The 21,299-nt window shown below is 47.6% G+C and overlaps 2 protein-coding genes across 4 annotated transcripts in view; one reads left to right on the forward strand and one right to left on the reverse strand.

The window, feature by feature from the left end:
- LOC309662762 (uncharacterized protein) overlaps positions 1-21,299 on the forward strand; it is a 254,989-nt gene that overhangs the window by 129,668 nt on the left and 104,022 nt on the right. For 2 of the 3 annotated variants that reach the window (XR_014264930.1, XR_014264931.1), the window contains 2 exons: positions 5,381-5,553; positions 10,151-14,494. Coding sequence is in view for 1 of the 3 variants with exons in the window: in XM_082465952.1 (XP_082322078.1) it covers positions 5,323-5,553 (231 nt within the window). In the remaining 2 variants the exon portion in view is untranslated. Of the gene's footprint in view, positions 1-5,203; positions 5,554-10,150; positions 14,495-21,299 lie in introns of those variants that run through there. The other variant, XM_082465952.1, reaches the window with a different exon arrangement.
- On the reverse strand, positions 666-4,414 carry CXCR4 (C-X-C motif chemokine receptor 4). The gene is made up of 2 exons (XM_082465244.1): positions 4,294-4,414; positions 666-2,246 (listed from the first exon to the last, which is right to left on the reverse strand). The coding sequence occupies exons 1-2, from the start codon at positions 4,306-4,308 to the stop codon at positions 1,200-1,202; spliced, it is 1,062 nt and encodes a 353-aa protein (XP_082321370.1). The 5' UTR covers positions 4,309-4,414; the 3' UTR covers positions 666-1,199.

The following is a 21,299-nucleotide window of genomic DNA, read 5'->3' on the forward strand; positions in this document are numbered from 1 at the left end:
ATAGCAGTTCAGTTGCCTTATGACCAGGTGTTCTGCGGGACAACAGTGGGTAATGGTTAAGAGCAAGGGCTGGAAGGATGAATGGAGTCAGCTCCTGGTATGTCCCCTTGAAACTGCAAGTTATGGCAAGTCTCTGAACCTCAGTCTTCTTGCCTGTCAAAAGGGCCTGACGACATCTAGATTGAGAGGCGTAGACGAGAAGAGCATACAGTGCCTGGCTGGCACAGACCTGGAGTACACAAGGGAATGATAGTAAAATGTAAAACATGGGATTGCATACCTTTTTTCTTTATGCACATTTATCCTTCGGGAAGATTATCTTTCATAGGAATATGTACTGGCTGGACATTTCTAAACTTCCATGAGTTAAAAGTGGTTAAGACTTCAGATACTGAAGTCAGATTACCTGGTTTGAGATATTCATTGTGCGTACTTACTGTACTTTGACCAAGTCACTTAGGCTCTCTGTACTTTGGTTTCCTGCTCTACAAAATGTTAGTAATAATAGAACCAGAGCCTATCATAGAGCTGTGATAAGGAATTAAGTAAAATATTACAACTAAAATACCTAGGACAGTATCTGACATGCCATGCAGGTATCTATTGTTATTTTTGACTTCTGCCAGCCAAAGGAATGTCAATAGAAATCAGAACATAACACTAAGTAGGTTTATCATGTACTTTTATTAACAACTTAATACAAGGCTGTACATTGTAGGTACTGAAATCAACCCACTCCTGAAAACTGAAAAACCAGCATTTCTATACCACTTCAGGCTTTGGTTAAAAGTGCCATCTTCTACAGCAAAATCACATAGTGTAACCAAACAATTTAAGAGCAGGAAAAAGAAAATGTTCCACTGGAATGGACAGATTATTTATTTACAAACAGCTGAGGATAACTTCTAGCTTAAGTGATTTCACTATACACTCTGGAATGTTCAGTTCCCTTTTCTACGGTCCTACAATGACATACAGCAACTAAGAACTTGGCCACAGGTCCTGCCTAGACGCTCATCAACATGAAACAACAACAAAAAATATTTATATAAATAAGTCAATTAAACCTCACAAAAACTAAAGGCACACAAGAAGAAATGTCCAACAGTCGATAAAAACTGTACAGTGTTGGTCAGTCTTTTATATCTGAAAAAATGTGTAACTTCAGAAAAAGTTCTTTAATGTATAAAAGTCCAGTGTTAGCTGGAGTGAAAACTCGAAGACTCCGACTCGGTTGAAACAGAAGAATGTCCACCCCGCTTTCCCTTGGAGAGGATCTTCAGGCTGGACCCTCTGCTCACAGAGGTGAGTGCATGCTGGGCAGAGGTTTTAAATTTGGCCCCAAGGAAGGCATAGAGGATGGGATTCAGGCAACAATGGAAAAAGGCTAGGGCCTCGGTGATGGAAATCCACTTGTGCACAGTGCTCTCAAACTCACACCCTTGCTGGATGATTTCCAGGAGGATGAAGGAGTCGATGCTGATCCCAATGTAGTAGGGCAGCCAGCAGGCAAAGAAAGCCAGGATGAGGATAACTGTGGTCTTGAGGGCCTTTCGCTTCTGGTAGCCCTTGGAGTGGGACAGCTTGGAGATGATAATGCAATAGCAGGACAGGATGACGATACCCGGCAGGATAAGGCCAACCACGATGTGCTGAAACTGGAACACCACCAACCACAAGTCGCTGGGATAGAAGCGGTCGCAGATGTACCTCCCATCCGCCTCCCTGACGTTGGCAAAGATGAAATCGGGAATAGTCAACAGGAGAGCAGGTATCCAGACACCAACATAGACCACCTTTTCAGCCAACAGCTTCCTTGGCCTCTGACTGTTGGTGGCGTGGACGATAGCCAGGTACCGGTCCAGACTGATGAAGGCCAGGATGAGGACACTGCTGTAGAGGTTGACTGTGTAGATGACATGGACTGCCTTGCACAGGAACTTCCCAAAGTACCAGTTTGCCACGGCATCAACTGCCCAGAAGGGAAGTGTGAGGACAAAGAGGAGGTCTGCCACAGACAGGTGCAGTCTGTACTTGTCTGTCATGCTTCTCAGTTTCTTCTGGTAACCCATGACCAGGATGACCAATCCGTTACCCACTATGCCAGTCAAGAAGATGATGGAGTAGACAGTGGGCAGAAAGATACGGTTGAAATGGGCATTTTCCTCCCGGAAGCAGGGTTCCTTTGTGGAGTCATAGTCTCCTGAGCCCAAGTCATCCTCTGTGTAATTATCTGAAGAGAATATCTGAAAAAGGCAAGGGAATGGACATTCACTTTCAAGTTCGGCAGGCGTTCCCGAAGTTCAAAACAATGTTTCTGGTATTTTACAAAAGCAGTTTATAAAAACCAACTCAGCCCAGCCTGCTTCAGGAAATTCTGCTCCCACTAAAGTACTGGGGTAAGAGCACAAGGGAATTATTCTAGACTCCTACAACTCTCCTCCCATCTTCCCCCATAGTCGCTTCATTATATTCCTCATTAGGAGAACCAGTTACAAAATTCTTTGTTTAAAACAAGAGGGCGATGAGATTCTTTGGGTTGCAAAGTCACATCTTTGCTAACTCTTCTGCCCCGCCCACTAGAGGGAAGGAAAAACCTTGGGAGGAAAAAAACCAAAACAAAACACAAAAGAGGCCACTCCTAGGCGGCATGATGGTGGGATTGGGGGTAGAATCTCGTGTTCCGAGGAGCTGGGATTAACTTTCTCTATGAAGATTCGCCAGGAGAGGGAAGAGGGGAGGAAGAAGGACCGCGGGGTCCCAAAGACTCTTATTCTAAAGCATGAAACACTGTTTTCTCCACGACTGTCTAAACACAAACCATTCCGTACTTCAAGCAACACGTAGTGGGGAAGGGGAATGCGGTCTTAAACGAAGGGCTTTGGTGCTTGGGGGCGGGGGTGGGGTGTCAGAAGCGGGGAACCCTCACTCCCACCGGCGCTGCTCAGGGGCGTGGGTTTCTCTGCCAAACCCATGTTTATCACTTGGCGCCTTTGGGACATTAGCGAGCACAGCATTTTAATGGGAGGGGAAAGTCACGGGGTCTGCACCCGTGGTCCTCGCCCCGAGTTTCATTTCCTCACTCTCCCGGGTCGCTTCCCATCCCGCCACGGATCCAGTTAATGGGGTGGGAGGTCTGCAAGCTGGAAGCCTCCAGGCGGAGGGCGCGCTGGGGGCCGGGTGGTCCAGCTCCAGCCCTCCGCGCGGCCCACCACGCCCACCGCCGGCAGGCAGTGGCTCCAACGGTTTGGCCCCGCCGCACGCCAGGCGCAGTCCTGCAGGGTGCTGGGGAGAGACTGGGCGGCTCCGCCGCGGGAGCCTTTGAATCGCGCGCCGCTGGGGGAAACGAAAAGCCTCCCATACCAAGGGGATTTCAAAAGGCTCCAGGAAACCACCGACGGTTAAATGGCGCAACCGGGCTCGGTGAGAGCCCAACTGTCTCCCCACTTGCACCTGCGTGTCTGCGCCGCAACTACCGGCAGCCCAGGTGCCCTCCCAGCCCTTCACTCCACTCTTAGTCCCCGCCGCGAACACCTCGGGGTGCTGCTGCACCGTGACCGCTTATATACTCCAACTTCTGCACGACCCCCAACTCCAGAACCCCGGGGCCCACTCGCGGCGCTGGCGACGCCCGCGATGTCTCTCCCTCAATCCTCAGTGGCGCGGGCTGCTCCCGGCCACCTCCCTGCTGCGGCCAACGCGCAGACACCTCAGCAAAGCGGCACGGTGGGTCCGCCCTCTGCTCACAGTACCCGGCACTGGCACAGCTCCGCGGGCAGCAGAGTTTAGCGAACACGCGCCCAACGCCAAGAGTGGTCCTCAGGCGCCTTTGCCCCTGAAGTTAACCAGGGGCGCAGTCTCCCTCTGGGAACTCAGCCCGGGCGGGCCGCCCTCCACCTCCAAATTCAGATCATGTAATTCGCTCCAAAAGAAACCCCCGCTCCCCCAAGGAAGAGACCCACGGTCTCTGGCAGCGCGCACGTCTTCTCTGCACTTGTGCACAGAATGTTCTGTTTGCAAACAGCGTGCAAACCCGGCGCGCGCCGCAGAACTCAAGGGGGAGACACATGCAGCCACCGAAACGGTCGTTCGCATCTTTTCTCCTCTACTTAGAAAAAGATTTCAGTCCAACCCCGCCCCCCCCCACCCCGACCGTAGCCAAGCGCACGAAAACTCCTTTCTATGCCCCTTCTCCGGGGCACGGGCATCGTTTCTGCCCGCTCGGAGAGGAGTTGCGCTCTAATTTCATGTGTTTGTAATACGTTTAAGAAAAAGCAGGTTGAAACGACTTACGTGGAACCCGTCCATGGTAATCGCTTGCTCTCCAGTCGCGGGGGCTACCGGAGTACTCAAGTCCTAGGAGACACTTTGCTACCTGCTACCGCAGCCAACAAACTGAAGTTTCTAGTCGAAGCTGCACTTTTATAAAAACACGCTCCGCGGGCGGCGCATGCGCCGCGCGGGTGGGCGGGAGGGCGGGGCGGGGAGAAAAGCGGAATGGTGGGGGGGTGGAGAGGGGCAGATGAGCGGGTGGAGGCCGCGAGGGAGGGGCGAGGGGGTAAGCACTCAGGCGGCCCCCGCAGGTTAAGCCAGGGAAGCCCCTCAGCGGCTCCCTTTAGCTCTAGCTCGTGGTCACCTCGTGAGTCTAGAGCTGTGGAGGGCGTCCCAGAGGCGTGCCGCAACTTGGGAAAGCAGCATGCGCCTTGAGGGAGGTTGAAAGCGCGGGCGACCGACGCGTCCCTGTGTGGCGCGTCTATCCTTGCTCACGTGGGTGGCATTCCAGACCCGGGAAGGCTACAGATGGAGACACTGAGGCCCAGAGAGGGGAAATGACTTGCCAGAGTAACCCGACCAATAGGCGGCAATGCTGGCAGCGGGTCCAACCTCTGACTCCATTCCCTGCTCTTTCAGCACATGCAATCCATTCAGGAAATGAAATAAGTAAAGATTCTTTCTTCAGAGCACAATTGTGTATAACTAGGCATGCACATCCACAGTAATAGTAGTAGAGTCAGGAAACACTTTCAGAAGAAGGTAGGATGATTTGGCATAATTCTGGAGGGAGACTGTGATAGAGAAGTAGGTATGTATTCCCGGGTAACCAATAAGTGAATAGTACTTAAAATTATATATATATATATATACACATATACATATATATATACATATACTTTCTTCTCTTATAACAAAGCATCTATATATACATATTTATGCTTTGTTATTAGAGAAACGTAGCGAATAGTATTTTTGTAACATATCACAAGGTACTTGCACAGAATCATTCATTCCCACAACACCCTGTGGGTGTTAACCATTACAGAGATGCATTTAGTCAACAGATATTTAGTGAGGGCTGACTGCATGCCACGCACTGTTCCAGGCGCTGAGGATACAGCGGTGAACCTGGCAAAGCCCCCAGGCGGAGGAAACAGGAAGCAGCCCTCCAGAGATGAAATGCCAGGGTTGGCAGGAGATTCCAAGCGGACTCGAACCCACATCTACCTGCCCCGCATCTGCAGTCCGACCCAATACGGAGGACAAGCGTTGGCAGCGGTAAGAAATTCGGTTGGAGAGCAGGGCGGGGTGGAGTTGGGGTGGAGTCTGGACGCTTAACCCCAGACGGCTGGGGTTTGCAGTGGGCGCCCAGACAGTGCTTTCCAGTCTCGCGCCACTTCCCACCCGCGCAGAGCCTGGGTGGGGCCGGGGACCCAGTAAAGGACGGGGCCGAGAAATAGTGCGACCGCAGGCGGGGGTGACCGCAGGAGTGACAGCGGGGACCGAGGTGTGAGCGTCAGCCGGCGGGAGAGGTGATTGCACTGCGACGCGGACCCCAGACGCCTCCCACCCTGGGGCCCTCGCGAGAAGAGGGCTTGCCCAGACCGGACCTTAAGCACCACCCCCTTTTTCTTCCAGATGAAACCTTTCGATCTGGAGGTGTTCCAGAGACAGTGGGTAGGCTGGGAACCGTATCTTTACCGAGCATAAGTTTTTCCTCTTTTCTGTGGACCCCTTCCCTAATATTTGTCGGTGAAGGTCCTCATCTACTGAAAGCTGATATTGGAGTTAGGAGGTCGGACTCTCAGAAACTGTCAATTTAGGACACAATAATGACGGGATAAAATCGAACATAATATTATGTTATGTAGAATTTTTTTTAAGTCTTAAAAGCACTTTAAATTTTAATAAATCATTAATAAGATGTCAGGATCTTCACATTTCCATAAACCAGGTAGGACAGGCATCCTATCGGCTGAAGGGCTGGAATTTCAGACAGGTTCCATGGCTTGCTTTCCTTGAAGCTTAGTAGTGGCAGAATCAGTATGTTTTGACCCAGAATGTCAGCAGCAGTGTACCTCAAAACTCTTATCTTCACAATGGCTAAAACCTGAAAAGTGGAATCTCCCAAACTCACCCAAAAAGGGGAGAGAAGTTAAATCCAGAGTAAAATGATTTGCACAATAAATATTTGTTGATTGTTTACAGACAAAAGAAAGCTCCTTTCCTTTATCTGAGCACTCCTTTAGATCCTTTTAGGTATATTGCTAGAAGGAAGAAGATAGTTAAGAGAACAATGAAATGCTATTTCGTGACTATCAAATTAGGCAAAAAATTTTCTTTCCAAAGATAATATTGGGTCTCAGGATTTGATAAGACCAACTGTCTCTCGCCTGTGGCTGGTGGGAATGTGAGCTGGGACATCCTTTGTGGAAAACACTATATTCAGCAGGAACCTTAGAACAGTAATTCCATAAGTTTCTATAGAAACTTATCCTAAAGAAATAGGATTTTGCAACAAAAGTATTCATGTTCACGGAGGCATTATTTATAATAGTGAAGTATCTGAACAGCCCTAAGTCTCCACTCTTAGTGGAATAGTTGAGAAAATGTTGGTGCATCCATATGTGGAATTCCATATGTCCATTGCAAATGATGTTTGCAAAGAATTTTTAATGACAGAGGAAGATGCTTATGAAACATTAGTTACAAAAACCAGGATTCCAAACTGTGTATATAGTGTGATCTCAGTTATGTTAAAATTAGGAGAAGGTTGGAAGGAAAGCCAAAGTGTTTATAGGAGTTTTCATTGGGTACTGAATTACATTTGATTTTTTACTTTCTTCCTTGCATTTTACTGTGCTTTCCAAATTTTCTATAGTAGACATGAAACATTTTCATGTTCAGGAAAAAGTCAATATGATAAAAAAGGAAACAATCCCTTCTCATACCTTTCCACTTCCTAAAGTATTCGCTAGACATGATAACTTTTTCTATAATAGTCCTCCTTTCCTCTTTCTAAGGAATGGTCTCCGGTCATTTTCCTCTGGGCTAATCCTACCTGAACTGATTTTTTAAACGCTCTGATGTTCTTAAAAACAAAGCAGAACAAAAAACTCAAACATTTATTGAAGGCTTGTAATATGCAGCCCACCTCATATAATCCCCTCAACAACTCTGGAAGGCATGTACCACCTCTACTCCATGGGTGAGCAGACTGAAGTCCAGAGAGGGTGAGGAACTTGGCTGTGATCACACAGTGAGGATCTGTACCCAGTCCGTCTGGCTCCAAAGCCCAGGCTCTCTCCACTACATCACAATGTCTGCTTTCTCTGATGCTGAGATTCACTGTCTGAAACTCCTTCCTCTGAAAGTTCATTTGGCATTTACTTACATGCTGCTTTGAGTGGCATCTCTTGTGACAATATTCAATTTTAAAATGAGTGTATAGCTTTTCTCCTCTCCCCCAAATAGTCTAGGTTCCTTAAAGTGAATGCTCAGATATCCTCTATGCAGCTAGCCCACTGATGAACAAATGATGGACTCCTTAATCGTTTACTGAAGCTTTGTTTAATGAATTAATGACTTCCCTGTGTGGCTCTGGCAACAGAGCTAGGCCTAGGGGCTGTCAGGGCTTGGCAGGGTCCCCAAGTTCTCAGTCTGGCTTTAGCCCAGGGAATAACTAGTCTTGGCCATGGTTTGGAGGGGATGCTTACAAATCCAGTGACACAGTGGCAAGCATTCTGCCACCTCCTGTTGCTCGCTCTGCAGCTGGTTGGTTTGTGTGTGAGCTTGTGTGCGTGTGTGTGTATCTGTCTGTGTATGACAGAAAGCTGTACTCTGTCCCCAGATAGGCTCAAAGCCAGTTGGGGAGAAAGCTTAGGGACAGACCTCCTCCCAATGGTGGATGGCAGGAGGCAGCTGCATCAAAGGCCTTCTGAAAGCACCAGGTCCCCCTGTCCCCTCCCTGGGCCCTCCCCTGTCTCCGAAAAGAAAAATTGCCACTTTTGTTTCTGACAGAGAAAAAAAATACCAACTTCCTTGATGGCAGTAGGGGATACTCAAAGGGACAAAGTTAATATTTTCCCAAGTAATTTTTTAAAAAGGAAGCTATTTCTCAAGGGCCATGTAATTCTAACAGAGGGTTACATATCTCAAAGTGACAATGCTATCAAATGTCAACTATTTCCAAGCTGATATTAGGTGGGAGAAATGGTCCACCACCCCACTGCCACTGCACCCAGCCCACTCCTCCTTCCCCAGCTCCTTATGTCACCAACACCTACAGGTGAAAAATGACTTTGGCAAATAAACCTGTCTTCCATCTGGCAGCTATATACCAATTTAGGAAGATTATTACTGGTTTTCCAGGTACCATTTTTATCCTAAATTTAAGTCATACCTTGAGTTTCTAAAAGGTCTGATTTCGCTAAAATGAGATTATTCATGATTTCCATTGAAGCTCTGTAGCAGTCAAAAACAGTTAAAGAAATTGCCTTTACAAAGAGAAAAGCTAGACTAGTAAACAAATACAGCCAATTTAGAGTCACTCTGGTAAGTCATTTAAACAAAGCAGCCACTTAATTGACAGTGCAATGATCATAACTTGACTAATTCCACAGCCAGCATGATGTATTACTCTCAGAGTTTGCTGGGCTCATGGGGCAGGTGTGGTGTGTGGATCCAAAGAACAAACAACAAACAGACTCAGTGCTGCTACCTCAAAAATTATGGTGTCAAGCTGGGAAAGAGGGCATGACTTTAGGAAATAATTGAGTGAGAAAACTCTGTTCTCCATGGAGAAGGCTTGTCATTGTTTTCCTTAAACCAGTAATTTATTGGCGGTGACCTCAGGCAGCTATATAACAAGAGGAAGCGCCCAGAGCCCTGTGGACAGTCCGCTTTCTAAAGAGAATTATGCATCCATGGCAGAGCCAGGGTGCTCCCAGAAATGTGGTGATCTGATCACCCATACAGATGGGCTCTGAGATCGTTCTACCAAGAGTTTTATATTAGCAGAAGGACAGGATGGGAAGTGTGTGTGTGTGTGTGTGTGTGTGTGTGTGTGTGTGTAGAGGGAATTCATGCAATGTTCTTGCATGAGCAAGTTCTTAAATCCAAAGCCATAATCAATCTGGCTGTAAGTAGCCAGAGCTACTTGTAAAGGTCTAAGGCACCAGTGACAAATTCTAAAAACCTGCAGACACTGTAAATGAATGAGGCAATAGGGAGTGGTAGGGACTGTGAAGAAATGGAGGGTACATACCCTGTCCAGAGTGGGTAGCCACTACCCTTGATTGCCCTATGTGGGAATTTGGGCCATATCTTCCAATTTTTTAAAGAGAAGCTGAAAGTCCTAATTTGTTAAATGTGAAATCTCTCAACTTTAAAATGTAGATTCAAAACAAACAAGCAAACAAACAAAAGCTTTATAAGCGTCCAGTTTACACTGGCCTAAGGTATTGGCACTAGGAATCAAAAGAATAATTGGGGGTTGGGAGACCTGGAAGGATGGAACAGATACAGACAAGGGCAACAGTGCCAAATAGTCAGAATCAGCTTCAGAACCCTTTTGCAGTAGCCTCTGTGCCATAAGTTGTCCATTACGCCAAGACTGAAATTAATCACTTTGGATTTCCTGAATTGATTCTCCCCTCTGGCTCCCCCTGTACTCAGGTTAATATTTAGGACCCTGAAGAGAATTAACTCAACTTCTGTGTGACTCTGTTTTATTCCCCCAAACGCTTCCCCATCCCTAGGCTCTCAGCCTTCTTGGCTACCTTGCATGCATGAATGCTGGACTGTTACTCCTTTCAGCCTTGTAGGACAGCTTCCTTCGGGAAGACGGACATTCCTTCCTCTTCTCTTTAAACAGGAGCACTGACAGTAGAAGGAAGGATTGCCAGCTGAACGGTGAAGCTTAGTGGTTCGGAGCACAGGACTTTGGAGCCGGCTCATATAGGCACTTGAGTGCTGACTCCACATCTTTTCCAGCTCTACATGCAGGAGCATCACAGCTGGGCAAATGTATCTCGTAAGTCTGTTTCCTTAGCTGTAATAGATAACAACAGCATTTCCATTTTTGGATTGTTGGGTGGATTAAATAGGAAAATGCATGTAAAGTCTTTCTCACAGCGTGGGGCACATAGTAAGTGCTCAATAAACATTACCTATTATTAATATAGGCTCATATGTCAGCTGTTGAAATGTCTTTCTTGTCATTGGAGGGATTTGATTAACCAGGCAAATGGCTTTCTCCACCATTACCCAGAGAAGTGAGGTAAGGGGAAATGGAGCCTTCAGTAAAGTATGAAATGTTCTTACTTCTAATTGTGGGGCAGAAGAGAGACATCTGATGGAGGAAGGAAAGAGAAATAATAAAGTTTCTCATATGTGCCTTGAAAGCCCCCTCCTGTAGTTACAGAGACTCAGATTCAGGCTTGGGAGGGGTCTTTGAACCCATTTGGTCTCCATTCCAAGGAGTTCCTTCTACAACCGTATGGGGTGGTGCCATCTCTGAACACTCCCAGGGATGGGCAGCCCATTACTCGGAAAGGGAGCCCATTCACTGGTGGGTGAACCTGATCACTGTTCAGCCCTTTCTCCTAGGCACCAGCCTCCCCCATTTTCTATCTACTGGGTCTAATTTAGCTAGAGCTCAGCTGGATGAGATGCGCAAGAGGAAGCCAAAGAGAGCAGAAGCCAAACATCCTGGAGCTAAAGCACAACCTGCCTGCCCTTCCTGAGATACTGATTTCTGTAGCTGCAGGGATGAGTCTAATGAGAGGCCTCTTTGTTCCATTAGCAAGTTTGAGAGTGGAATCAGGCCAGGTTAGGGTTTCTTTTCATAAAGAAAATTATCTCCAAACATGGAAGATTTGGGGATTAAGTGACTCAAAAGATTTAGTGCTGGACTTTTTAAGGCCTCCTGAGTCTTTCCGATGTACTCGTCGTCTTGGAAGGAAAACGTGGGAAAGTGTCAGCTAATCGAGAGTGAGATTAACCCCATCTTTGCTTGGTCTTACATTAGGGGAAGTCAGGTTAAAATGAATACTTAAAAAATTGTCTGAAGGGACTTAACTGGTGGTCCAGTGGTAAAGAATCCGCCTTACAATGCAGGGCACGTGGGTTCAATCCCTGGTCAGGGAACTGAGATCCCACATGCTGCGGGGCAACTAAGCCCGTCTCACAACTGCTGAGCTTGGGCGCCTCAACTAGAGCCCGCGTGCTGCAAACTACAGAGCCCACGCGCCCTGCAGCCTGCGGGCCGCAACTAGAGAAGAGAAAACCCTCAGGCCACAACTAGAGAGAAGCCCACGCTACAGTAGAAGATCTTGCATGCCTCAATGAAGATCCCGCCTGCCGCAGCTAAGACCCGATGCAGCCAAAAATAAAATAAATGAACGAATAAATAAGTAAATAATAAACCTTAAAAAAATTGTCTGAAGATCCATGCCTAAATAGGTTTCTTTTTAGCAGGTGCTGATGGCTGCCTGGAGAAAACCTTGCTTTCTCATCTAGCTGCCCCTCCGACCCTTTTCAATCATAAAGCTCAAGGCGTTTCCTGGAATCTCTGTAAACTGAGGATGGCTCTGTGTTGGAGCGATTTCTTTTTAAATGGAGGGAATGAAATCGTTTTCAGAGTTATTTAAAAATATCAAGGTGGTGTGTTTCAGGTTTTCTTTCTTGTCTTTCCAGTCATTGATCCCTGTGGGTAACCGGTTGCGACATCATCCTCCGGGGTGTTTTTACTCGGGTCCAAGTTGCCGAATGCAGCCCTGTACGGCCCTGCCTGCCCTGAGAGCTGCGGTGGGGCAGCCCCTCATAGGGAGCAGACACCAAATGTCCCAGGTCTGCCCCATTGTCCCTTTATGGTTCGGAAATCAGCTCACGTGCGGAGAGTTTATTGCTTGTTTAGGGGCAGAGGAGAATGACCTCTTTGGCGACACTGAACAACTGTGAACAACTTGGATGAATCCTTTCCACAAACAGCTCTCCATTTGCAGGTCCAGATTGCTGAGAGCTTTATCTTTGATGATAAATGGGAGGGTATTCCAGCTCCATCTTCAAGCTTCCCCCTAAAGTGATTTCGATTAGGCTCCTCAAGACGGGATAGGATTTTTCTTCTCTGCCAAGTAAATTTTCGCTTCAGGGTTAGGGTTTTAGCAGCTGGTTACTCTTTTGAGGGGCATTTTTTTTGTCCAACTGCCTTTCATGCCACCCCATATGGGGTGTGCTAAGTTTTTTGTCATACATTGGCAATTTGCCAGGCTAAAAAAAGAACCACCCTCACTCCTTCAACCAAAACCCTCCCCCAGCTTCTCTCTTACACGCACACTGACACACACTTACACTGACACACACACACACACACACACACACACACACCATCATAACCAGTCACCCCAGAAACCCACATTCTCCAGCATTTCTGAATTTTTTGATGTCCCAGCAACAGCTTCTTTCTCTCTTCTCTGTCATATGCCTGCCCTGTGTCCCAGTCTCAATTCTAGAAAAGGGCAGGCTTGCTTGGGCACTGCCATGAATTTCTATCCGGGCTTCTGTTTAAGAGTTTAAGTGCTGGGGGTCACCAGACTGGCTCCCTGGTCTCTGGTAGGTAAAGACTGCCTCTGCCCTTTTATGCTAAACATAAACATTTAATTGACCCTCCTTTCTGGTGAGTCCCACAAGAAACCTCTGGCCTTGTCCTTGAAAGCATGAATATAGAGAAGATATTTCTTCTGCCCATTCTCCACCAGCCTAGAGGGTTTTGTTGAACTTTGTTTACCTTCTATAGTTTGTACTGTGAAACGATAGGCTATTTTCCAAATCTGAAAAAAGAACCACGATTAAGTGTATTTTTTCCAACTGTACGCTTTATTTTCTCCTTGGAAATCTCTGCTTTACCCCCATCTTGAGTCAGAGAAAACCACTTAGAATGCCCTGCTCTTCTGACCTGTCTCTGGCCCACGCCTTTGTGTCCTCCGCAAACAGAATGAGCTGTCTTGAATGAATTCTGCAGAAGAAAGAGCTGAAAGTGGGGGCATGTGAGGCATCTACAAGAATCAGAAATTGGCAAAAGTAAGCCAATACAGTACAGTGTGTGCGGGGATTTCTCTCCCCCCGTCACTGTCTCACTTTGTAGTGAGTATAGAGTTTTCCTCTTTTCTCCCAACAGCAAAGGAAGTGGCTTTGACTGTGTGAGCTCTCCCTTCTTTGTGTTGCCTGGGGCAGAGGTGTATACACGTGTGTGTGTGTGTGTGTGTGTGTGTGTTCTTCACTGGCCAGCGGCAGTGTTGTGGGTCCCATAATCCCCCTGGTCCTGAGTCCCCTTCTAGAGTTTCCACAGAAGCAGAGGCAGCCACAGAATGCCAGGTGTGCCTGTCCGGTGACGGACACCCCTCCCACCCCACCAGGGAGGACTCTAGAGAGTCCCTAGGTGCTGCTACTCTGGTCCTACCCCCAGAAGACCTGGCTTCTGGAGGTGAAGATGGTGAAGAGCTAAAAAGAGTTCTACCCATCTGTCCACCCATTCTACCTGTTTGTCTGATATTTGCAAAGACAATGAAGTGTAAAGCAGCAGGCCATGTCCTGGAAGCTGGAGGAGATGGATCTCCCTGGGTGTGACTGGGGTTTAAGGGACTAATGGAAATGTGAGTGGGGACCACACAAGACGACCTTGTCAGGCAAGTTGCTTTGCGGACTCTAAAGCGCCAGACAAGTCTCAGGGAGTAACTATTATATTAACCGTTTATCTTGTGGCACTGATATGAAGACCATACAGGGTCATGGATGAGGCTACTTTGTAAACGGCAATAACACTAAATTAAAAGTTAATTATTATAGACATAAGATGTTTTAGTTAAATCTAGATGGAGTATACGAGGAAGGCTAGTTTCTACCTGTTAAGGTTTCATAAATCACAGGAACCAAGTTTCAACCCGAATACCCCAGCCCTGCTGTGAGAAGTGGGGGAGATAACGGGATGATAGAGTCTGCCCCTGGGGTCAAATCAAGGTTGGTGTAAGTCCTCTCATGGTGCAGGCAAGTTTCCTTGATTCTTCTCCCTTTCGGATCTGGAACACACACTCTCACACTGCCCCGGATCTGTCCCACAGCATTTTATTTAATTTTTCCATTTCTTTTTATGATTTGCCTTCTCCTCCCTTAGTGGATTCTCTTCCTGCTCTCTCTGGCCCCTTCTGAGCTCCTTTACTGCGGAGGCCTCTTCAGTACCTGTTTCCCTCCCTTCCTCCCTCCCTCCCTTCCTTCCTCCCTCCCTTCCTTCCTTCCCCATTTCCTTCCTTCTTTCCTCCTTTTCACAAATTGTTGTGAGTGCCTATGATATACACAGCTCTGCTAGGTGGTGGGACAGAAACTAGACGAATAGCACACAATCCTCGGTCTTAAGACATTTGAGTCCAACATGGGAGGCAATATAGGAACATAGATAACTGTAACATAAGCCAGAGCAGAATGGACAGTGTAAGTGAAGTAGAAACAAGGTCCAGTAGAGAAGGAAGAGGTCTTTCACACAGGAGATGTATGTAGAATGGGTAGGATTTTGACTTGGAAAGAGTTGGACAGGAAGGAGGACATTCTGACTGAAATGAGAAAGCTTAAACAAAACGATCAGGCAGTTTGACTGGAATGTAGGTTGGAATTCTGTCTGGAGAGGCACGTTGAGGCTAGAGCATAGATTGTTCTACAGGCAAGGCTGAGAGGTCTGGACTTCATAAAATAACAGGAAAACTGTGAAGATGTTGAGCTGGTAGATATTATGGTCAGAACCATCTTCTAGAACAATTAATCTGTAAGTGGAGTGTAGAATGGGTTGGAAGGAGGAAGCTGAGGCGGAGAGAGCAGACAGAAACCTAGCTGGATAGCTCAGGTGGGAGGTTGTAAAGGTCTGGGCTAGGTGGATAGTGGTGGGAATTGGAAGGAGGCTAATGGATAAAAGAGATCTTGGGGAACTAGCATCTGGTGACTCAATTGATGTGGGATTGAGGAGGTCAGGGTGACTGGAATTACAGCTAGGGTGTGATGACTAGAGGTCGGGGGAGAGGCTATTGGGGAGGGCGGGGTGATGCTGTTTAGAGAAAGTCTGAAGGCTTATCTTTTTATTTTTCAAAGTGTGGGTGTTGGTTGCACCTGCCTGTGGGCTTCCTGCGGCACCGTGTGTCTGATGATATCCTGTTACTGATGTCATCGGGTGACTCCATCTACGTGCACATCTTTAGAAGATAAGCACCATAGGTGGCAAAACGTGGCAGACCAGAAAAAAAAAAATGTTCGTTTCAAGATGCTTCTTAGATCCTTACACTTCTGGGGCCTTTGACTGGGTCGAAGCAAGCACCCTTGCTTCCAGACCTTTACTCCTATAATATTACAAGAGTTGCTTTGCTGAGTGTTCTGGTCTACCTTTGAATGTCCAACTTTGGTTCCTGAGTGAGGCTCAAGGCTGGCCCTAGATATAATTTGCTATAGGCAGAATTTATCTTAAGATCCATTTTCTCTTTTTTTCTTGGCCTCAGATCACTTTTCTGGCTCTTTGGTTATGCGTTGGTGGCTCCTTTCAAACACTGTTGTTCCATGATTGGATTCTTTGGGGGATATTTACTGTTCGGGAGCAAGTGAGTGCAGGTGGACAGGCCACCGGGCTTTGCCCCTGACAGTGTGGCACGTGCTGGTTCCCGATCTTTGGGCGGTGGACCCCCAGGGAAGTTACTGTAAAAGGTCCAAATATTCCCAAGTCCCAAATCTTGCTTCAGACCGAATAATGAGCTGCAACTTTTCAAAAGACATGTGGATGCTGTTGTGATGAATAAAATATCAAATTTATTTGAACGTGTCTTGAATTCATAATTTTGTTTGTTTGGGGACTTGTGTGTATAGTTAAGCATGTTTTTCATCATCAGGCACTAATGGCTTGACCAGCTTTCCTCTGGTGGTTCATGAAACTTTGTGGTTGTTAAAAGTGATCTTCTGGTTTGGCCGAGAAAAGGCAGCCTGAAGGGAGCAGAGTTTTTGTCTGTACCTGGAGCCTACCCCGGCTCGGGCTGCCAGGGAGAGAGCTTGGGAGATAAGCAGAGTAGAATGGGATGAAAAGAAGATTTGTCTGTACACCAGTACCACTCGGCTTGCAGCACGGAGCTACCAACCAAGAACCAGCCAAGTAAGAAGGCTGTTATTTGGGAGGCAGCTTCCAGGTCCTGGAAACCTGCCTTCCCATCCTGGGCAGGAATCCCTCCCTGATGGAACCTCCTGGAAGGGTGAACATTTAGTTCTGCCCAGGCCCCTGCCCAACAGGTACTACTACTAGGTACTAATTCGACTACTAGGTAAGTTAATTAGGACCACTACTATGTAAAAATCAGATCCCTGGGCCTCCACCATGGTGTTTCTGATTCAGTAGGACTGAGGCGGGGCCTCAGTGTTTGTATTTTTAAAAAATGCTCTAGATGATTCTGATGTCAGCCAGAGTCGAGACAGAAGACTGCTAAGAAAGGACACAAATACCCTATTATAAGGCTTTTTGTTTGTGAAGTGTTCACTAATGCATGAACAGCGTCATGGTGAGGCTTCTGCGGTTTTTTTTTATGTGCCTCTTCTTACTTCTCACACCCACCCTGGTAGATAGATCCCTATTTCAAAAAACGGATGAATTAGGGCCCAGGGAAGTGAAACCAATGTTCTGGCTGGGGAGTGACAGTTGGAACCCCAGTGTACAAATGAAACCGGGAACACTGGGTGTGACGAGCTCTTGAGGAGGGATAAACAGTTGTGACTTTGAGTCTACAACTGAGATTGGCAAACATAAAGCAGGCACCAGCCCAATGGTAGGAGACTGATGCTGCTGAAATCAGGGGAGGGAAAGTGTTCTTTTTTTTTTTTTTTTTAATTTTATTTATTTATTTATTTTTGGCTGCGTTGGGTCTTCATTGCTGCATGTGGGCTCTCTCCAGCCGCTGCGAGCCGGGGCCACTCCTCGTGGTGGTGCGCGGGCTTCTCACTGCGGTGGCCTCTTCCGCTGCGGAGCACAGGCTCCAGGCGCGGGCCCCAGCAGTCGCGGCACGCGGGCTCAGCAGCCGTGGCTCGCGGGCTCTAGAGCGCAGGCTCAGCAGTGGCTCACGGGCCTAGCCGCTCCGCGGCACGCGGGATCCTCCCGGATCAGGGCTTGAACCCGTGTCCCCCACATTGGCAGGCGGACTCCCAACCAGTGCGCCACCAGGGAAGTCCCAGGGAAAGTGTTCTTTAAGAAGGTTCTGACACGCCCAGTTCTTCCATCCATCCAGCCTACCTTGGGCAAAGGAGCGGAATCAGTTTAAGAGCCTGGGCTCTGGAGCTAAATGATGTGGGTTTACTAACCGAGAGGCTTTGGACAAATAGCTGGATGTTTTAGGGCCTCGGTTTCCTCATCAAAATGATGATAATGCAAAGTGGTGCCTACCTCTTGCCATGAGTCCAGCCGTCAACATCAATGTTTGTGGCACATCTGGCCTGTGCTGGTCCAGGGCTGAGGATACCACTCTCTAGAAGCCGATAGAAGCCCATGTCAAGGATGCAGGGGAAGGAGAAGGGCATCGGAAGCTCACATCATTCTTCACGTGAAGGAGTGTAGGACCAGGGAAGCCAGATGTCTGCGTGCTCTGTTTTGCACCCCATAGCCGGGGGTGCCTCACTGGGTTCCTCCAGAGGCTGGTGGTGAGCAGGAAGATGGCAGCCACCATTTCTTATGGCTGCTCCAGTGTGTGGGTGACAAAGCGCTGCTTCCAAGGCATCAGCTCACCTCCCATGTCTCCTGCCTGGTGCCTGAGGAGTGAACCTCTCATTAGGAGAGAGTCTTCTTTTGGTCACACGGATCCGAAAGATCACTGGGACTGAGGCTGTTAAAGATGCCACTTAGAAGTACAAATCTGCTCCCAGATGGGCCCCAAGAGAGGAATGGCTCCTCTCTCGAGGCCCGTCATGTGATGTATCCTCATCTACATGTGGCCTTGCTGCCTTGCGTGCAATGACATCTCAGCCCACAGAACTGTTAAGGTCTCTAAACCTATAACCTCTAGGTGACCTTCCCCAGGGGAGTAGCAGAACTATTATGAGCCTGTTCAAGGCTCTTCCTTAGAGATGAGTCAGACTTTTCTACCTAGTCTGCTCTAGGTTGGAGTCGATGCCACCAGCAACAGTCCAGGACTGCCTGGCAGCGAGGCGTCCATAGGAATACACCTCCTCTCTCCTCCAGCCTTGCATTTTCCTGGCATTTCCTCCAAGTTAACATCTTGCTAGAATGGTGGAAGTTGACATAGAATGTCAGCTGTGTTCTATGTAATATATGGCTGCCCACAAGGTAACATTTCAGCCTTGTATGTGAGGGAGGGGCATATTTAATATCCCTAATCCCATTGTTTTTTAGGACCCTTTGTTCCTCCTTCACACCCCATTCTCAGGCAGATTATTTTGCTCCTTGATTTTGATAACCCTGTGGATGGGCCATGAGAGAGCAGAAACCGAGCCCTCTCTGCTGTTGATAATTATAGTTCTTCTTCTCGGAACTCCTTTCTTTTTGTAAATGCGTACCAGGTGCCCCCCGAGTAAAAGGTGACACTCTGTCTGTTTGGTAAAGGCATCCAGATAAGACTATCAGTTCCCCGCAGAGACGTGGTTTCCTCGGCCCCTGTCACCACATTAAATGTTCACTCCAGCTCACTGGCTGAAATGAGTCAGTGGTCCTTTCAGAATTCCCTTTAGCACAGGGTTTCAAAAAAATCTGTGATTGAGATTGTGATTCATTTTTTTCTTCACTGCAGCTGACTATTTGCATTCTCCTAAGGCGAAACTCAGCCTGTCTTTTCAGGTGTTGAGAAAGAGACAACAAAGCTGAGAAGGGGGGAAAACCCCAGCTACCAAAGGAAAGCCTGAGAGCTTTCTTTCCAAGTGTATGAAAAATGCTTCTCAAAATCATATTCTAGAACTGAGCTGAGTGGTTTGCTGTGTGCAGCTTTCTCCTGGCTTGGATTTTCTCTAATTCTTCTCTTTTTAAAGGGCAACACATCTTCCTTCTGGTTGCCATCATCCACTCAGCCTCCCTGACCTCCCGGAGTCTGGCCTCATCTGACCTATCCAGCAGCCCCTTCCTGGTCCTCTTCATCAAAGATGCCTACTCCATCCCTGGGGTCTCCTCACTGACTTCTCACCAGCCCAGGTGGTGGTGACTTTTCTATGGGGATGGTGTTATCCACCCATTTCTGGACCCCCTTCTGCATTGATTCAAATCCTTCCCATTTTAGAGTCCATCTCCAGTCCCACTTGATGGCTAAAAGGTTCTCAGGTGACATTCAGCTCTTTTCTTCCCCAGACATTTACTGAGCACCAACTATGTTCCAGGCACTAGACATGGGAATACCCATGGCCAACCAGGAACCTGTCCTCACAAGGCTCACAGGAACCCAGACAAGTGCACAGGCACTTAGAGTCCAACCTGAACCAAACCCAGGAAGGCTTCCTGAGAGAGGCGACCTCAAAATGAAGACAAAACCAGTAAGTTAACAAAGTGAAGGGAGTAAAGAGGGAGAGCATTTCGCTTTTTATTGTATGAGATGCTGTTAAGCATTTAGCACCGTACTTTGCATTCATTTGTATTGTTTCTACGCCTAATGTGTACATGTTGTTACCTTCAAGATATTATGACTTCTTGAGGGCAAGAGTCTATGGTACGTTTCCACTTATCCTCCCTGGGGCTTAGCACAGTGCTGAATACTTTGCAAGGAAGGAAAATAGCATATATTATGCCTGCTCTGTGCCCACCAAGTTGTGTGCAAGTGGTGTTTCAGTTACTATGTTACTGAAAGGAATTGGAGTAGTATGTCTAGGGCAGCACCTGCAGCCTGGAAATCAGGAGGCTGAGTAGTTGTGCGACTTTGGGTGAATCTCTTAATTTCCTCTGGGCCTGGATTTCTTCATCTGTGGAATGAAGGGATTCCACTACAGCGTCTTCCAGCTCTGTGATCCGCTTTTGCCTGTGGCCGCGCAGGGCCATCTGGTTGTCGTTGAACCGGTGGGAAGACAACGGCAGAAGACGGTTCAGGGGTTAAGTCAGGAAACCCAACGTGGAAATGAAACCGCAACCCCAAGTGCTTCAGTGCTAGGCGAGTTGGAGACCAAGGATAGGATGCCCCTGAAAAATGACCCCAGCGTGGGCCTATCGCCTCCCTCCTCTTCTCTGTGCCCGGTGCCTGACGTGCTCAGTGCGAGCTGCCAACCAGGGAGGAACAGTGCTCGCGTGGGCTTTGCTCTGAGGGGCCAGTGGAGCATCAACACCTGCAGTCCTGTAACCTAGGCTACAGAAATAGCAAGTGGGTGCGCAGAAGGCAAGTTGATGAGATAGACAGCGCTAGGTACAGACGCTTACAGCCGAGCTTTGGTGCTAAAAACACCTAGTTCAGGACATCATGTACTAATTCAAGGGGTGGCCCCCCTTCTCTCTCTCTCAAACTTTTCAAAACAGGAAGAAAGTTTTGTTAACTGCAGATACCAATAACCCATGTCCTTCTAGAGAGATCTTTCTGGAAGCCATCCAAGACAGCTACCTTCACTAAGGGGATGCTAATCACTTTTTTTTCCTCCTTTTTTTTTTTTTTTCCTCTTTACTCTGAACTTCTGGTAGCGTTTGGAAGGTTGGCACAAGGCCATCTGAAACCACAGTGGGGTGTTAGGTAATCATGTTCTCATTAAAATGCTGCTCTGTGGTTTAATTTTCAACGGTTTTTCTGCAGCTTGGAAACACGCATACTATATTTTTGAGGCAAAGAGAGACTTTGTTTACAAGCAAAAAGGCGGGAAGACGGGCAGCCCGTAAGATACTTCCTTGTGTGTTTCCAGAAAAGAAGCAGCCTCTGTCATTCCAGAGAAGGCAAACTGAGCATGAGTGTAGCACTCCTGGGACTTTCTAGAGATTGATGATATTTAATTGACCCTGGGGACAAATATCTTAAAAACATCCTAAGACAGGTCAGATTGAAAGTATC

The sequence above is a fragment of the Balaenoptera physalus genome, assembly GCF_965194825.1.
Source record: "Balaenoptera physalus genome assembly, chromosome: 6".
Taxonomy (NCBI): Eukaryota; Metazoa; Chordata; class Mammalia; order Artiodactyla; family Balaenopteridae; genus Balaenoptera; species Balaenoptera physalus.